Below are 4,278 nucleotides of genomic sequence, written 5' to 3'. Positions count from 1 at the left end.
CGCGGGGAGGGGGGGTTTAATGAGAGCTGCTCCCGGCATCTGTGTGGTCGCTGCTGCTGCTGTGTGCGCCCTGCGCGCTCCGTCTTGTTCCGTCATATCTCCTGAGCTGCTGTTTTGCAAGGCTGGAACTTGCTGCATTGCAGTACAGAACCCACACAGACAAAAACAGACACCAGAGCAGAAGAGATTAACCCGGCGCTCTGCCCTCTCTGCTCCCTTCTGCAAATAATTTCATGAGCATTTGAGGAAAAGGGAACAAAGTACTTGTAGGAAATAAAAACAAAATAAATCAGCCCTGGCACACAAGCTGGGTGACTAATGGGAATATGGAACTGTTGTTCAGCAAGTGGATTAGATAAGATGAGCATTTACACTGCAGGGGAATGCATGCATTTGGAAGCTGAAGTTAGGGGTCATTCCTATGTTCCAAATGCAATCAAGCCGCGAGGGAGGGTCTTCTCCTTTTTGGAAGAGATCTTGTCCATTGATTGGACGATGTCAGCTGGTGGGTGTGACTGAAAAGTCATCTATAGGCATGCCAATGAGATGGTGGCCAGGAAAGCGCACACTGTGATCACTAGGAAGACACAAGAGTTGGGGCAGCAGTGCCCAGACTGGGGTTTGGAGGAGAGAAGATGCCACCATGGTCCAGTCAAGCTGAAGGTGGTCGGATTCCTCCTGTTGCGCCAGAACTCTTCCCCACCCACAGGAATTACTCTATTTAGCTTTGAGGACACCTGACCATTACACTATGAGCTTGTTGGACATTCCATTCCAAAACCAAGTACATTAAATCAAGCACATAGCCATGCAATCTCTATTGACAAACAGCATACAACAACATTTTAGACAATTGTGCTCTTCCAACCTTGTGGTAACAGTTTGGTAAAAACCATGACTGTCCCCTGTGTACAAAGCCAGCTCCACAAAGATATGATTGGACCAGTTTGGAGAAGACCCTTTTCTGTTCCACCATGACTGCCCCCTGTGTACAAAGCCAGCTCCATAAAGATATGGTTGGGGCAGTTTGGAGAAGACCCTTTTCTGTTCCACCATGACTGTCCCCTGTGTACAAAGCCAGCTCCATAAAGACATGGTGTGACCAGTCTGGTGTAGAGGAATTTGAGTGTCCTGCACAGAGCCCCGACCTCAACCCTACTGAACACCTTTGGGATGAATTGAATGCTGACTGTGAGCCGGGTCTTCTCATCCAACATCAGTACCTGACCTCACAAATGGGACAAATTCCCACAGACACACTCCAAAATCTTGAGGAAAGCCTTCCCAGAAGAGTGGAGACTGTTATATCTGCAAAGGGGATAACTCTACGTCAATGGCCATAGGGGGTGATGGAGGTAACTCCATATTAATGTCCCCGGTTTTCTAATGGGATGTCCAGCAAACTCATATAGGTAATATGGTCCGGTGTTCAGAACAAAAGAGAGACGGAGAGGGGAAGGGAGATCATAAAGTCAGATAAATATCAAGTCCTTGAGGGATGTCTTTAATAGAGAGAAGGAAAATGAGGGAGAGAAGTACGCTGGGCTCCTCTGTGCTTTCTATACTAAGGGGGAACTCTGGACCGTCATGGAGGAGATACAGGGGAAGACATCACAGCTGTGTTTGCAAAATAAGTGAGTGTGAAAAATCGTCCACAATGTCACTCTGCACAAACACTCAGCAGTGTAAATAGCCACTTATGTGTATTTTACATGGAGCACAATGGCATGTGTAAGGAAAAAGTCACACCTGATACACCATGAAACGTCCACATATGTGAGAACAACATCCGGCATTCGCTCTTCCCAACAACTCCCGACAATGGTGTGAATGGTCACAGGTTCTGTAATAGTAGTTTCATATTTTCTATATCTCCTCACAGCCTAATGACTGGAGCTGATGCCTCTTTTCTGGTTACAACACTGAGGCTGCTCAGGTGGTGCCAATGAAGACAGATCCTCCAACTGAGCAGTCATCATGGTAAGGCAAACATCAATGAGAAAAGTGAGGCTCTGCTATCAGGGCCGGATTTACTCTCTCTGCTGCCCTTAGGCCAGGTTCCTCAATGCGCCACCCTACCCGCCAAGGGGAGGACAGAGGTCAGATAGAAGACTGAAGGGGAGGACGGAGGTCAGATAGAAGACGGAAGGGGAGGACGGAGGTCAGATAGAAGACGGAAGGGGAGGACGGAGGTCAGATAGAAGACGGAAGGGGAGGACGGAGGTCAGATAGAAGACGGAAGGGGAGGACGGAGGTCAGATAGAAGACGGAAGGGGAGGACGGAGGTCAGATAGAAGACGGAAGGGGAGGACGGAGGTCAGATAGAAGACGGAAGGGGAGGACGGAGGTCAGATAGAAGACGGAAGGGGAGGACGGAGGTCAGATAGAAGACGGAAGGGGAGGACGGAGGTCAGATAGAAGACGGAAGGGGAGGACGGAGGTCAGATAGAAGACGGAAGGGGAGGACGGAGGTCAGATAGAAGACGGAAGGGGAGGACGGAGGTCAGATAGAAGACGGAAGGGGAGGACGGAGGTCAGATAGAAGACGGAAGGGGAGGACGGAGGTCAGATAGAAGACGGAAGGGGAGGACGGAGGTCAGATAGAAGACGGAAGGGGAGGACGGAGGTCAGATAGAAGACGGAAGGGGAGGACGGAGGTCAGATAGAAGACGGAAGGGGAGGACGGAGGTCAGATAGAAGACGGAAGGGGAGGACGGAGGTCAGATAGAAGACGGAAGGGGAGGACGGAGGTCAGATAGAAGACGGAAGGGGAGGACGGAGGTCAGATAGAAGACGGAAGGGGAGGACGGAGGTCAGATAGAAGACGGAAGGGGAGGACGGAGGTCAGATAGAAGACGGAAGGGGAGGACGGAGGTCAGATAGAAGACGGAAGGGGAGGACGGAGGTCAGATAGAAGACGGAAGGGGAGGACGGAGGTCAGATAGAAGACGGAAGGGGAGGACGGAGGTCAGATAGAAGACGGAAGGGGAGGACGGAGGTCAGATAGAAGACGGAAGGGGAGGACGGAGGTCAGATAGAAGACGGAAGGGGAGGACGGAGGTCAGATAGAAGACTTAAGGGGAGGCCGGAAGAGTCACACTAATCTCGAAGGTCCGGCTCACAGTCAAAGTTTAGCAGAACTGGGTCAATTTTCTTCTTTTTTCATTAATTCATCAAAATGTGTAACCGACAGATGTAAGTTAAAGAGAATATCAGAATATGAGCTGAGTCGGGAATAACGGGGGAGGAGCGGTTATACTAGGCCCCCCTCCCCCAGTTGCCCCCCATCTGACTTCTGCAGTCAGATTTTCAGATGAATTGCTTACAAAGTCGGACGGATTTCCAGTTATAAATATAAACAGTTTATAGAAGGAGATTGTGTAGGAAAATATAGACGATGAGTCACTCGGAACACGGAGGAGGACGCAGGAGGTTTGGAAACACATTGAAAGCCACAAAATAACTTATTGAGTCATGATTAAATGTCATATTAACTCGATGCTGTTTTCTTTTTAATTTATTTATTTAAATGTAATTTTCTTTTATTAAAAAACACATCCGAACGTCCGAAAAAACAAAAAGAGTCATGAGTGGATCCGAATATCAAGAAAAATGAAACAAAATTCTGTTCTGGCTTCAGAGATACTCGCCGTCTCCCAGAACTCCAGGCAAGGAACCAACAAATATACATCAAAGCTCTGCAACGTCATTATAAAACAACAATGTAACACGGATACTTTATATATAACACTGTGAGGGGAATTTATCAAATCTGGAGCAGATTTGCACGGCAACCAATCAGCTTCTCTGTCTCATTTTCAAATCTTACCTGAGCAAACTGAAGAGAGATGCTGATTGGTTGCCATGGGCAACTGCTCCAGATTTTATGATCTCCAGTTTTGATAAATTCCCCCCATTGTATGTCTGAGACACAGGGAGTGTTCAGGGGGGATACATGTTCAATGATCAAAGTACGAAGTAGGTTGGATCTCACCTTAATCAGAGCGTCGAGCTCTTGCTGGGTGACGCAGGAATGCATGTGCAGGAAATCCGCCTTCTCTTGGGCTATCGTGCTTTTTTGGCTGCTCTCGAACGGCTGTTCTAAGGCCCGGAACACGAGGCCGCCGCTGACCAGATACACCACCACCACCACGAAGATGGCCAAGACTGTCTTCCACTTCATGACGGAGTGGAGGCCTCTGGAGGTATTGTCCATTGTGGAGACCACAGTCGTCCGGGAGCACACTGACATTCGGGGGGTCGGGGTGGGGGTAGGGG

At 48.9% G+C, this 4,278-nt stretch overlaps 1 protein-coding gene across 1 annotated transcript in view; it reads right to left on the bottom strand.

Annotated features, from left to right (window-relative positions):
- KCNK10 (potassium two pore domain channel subfamily K member 10) overlaps positions 1–4,271 on the bottom strand; it is a 33,065-nt gene extending 28,794 nt beyond the window's left edge. The window contains exon 1 of the mRNA XM_018563354.1: positions 3,995–4,271. Coding sequence (XP_018418856.1) covers positions 3,995–4,252 — 258 coding nt within the window. The 5' untranslated portion in view covers positions 4,253–4,271. The remainder of the gene's footprint in view (positions 1–3,994) is intronic.
- Positions 4,272–4,278: the final 7 nt, after the last annotated feature.

Source organism: Nanorana parkeri, unplaced genomic scaffold (assembly GCF_000935625.1).
Source record: "Nanorana parkeri isolate BGI_ZX_2015 unplaced genomic scaffold, ASM93562v1 scaffold658, whole genome shotgun sequence".
NCBI lineage: Eukaryota > Metazoa > Chordata > Amphibia > Anura > Dicroglossidae > Nanorana > Nanorana parkeri.
The sequence above is the reverse complement of the archived record's forward strand: the minus strand, read 5'-3'. Positions and strand labels throughout refer to the sequence as shown.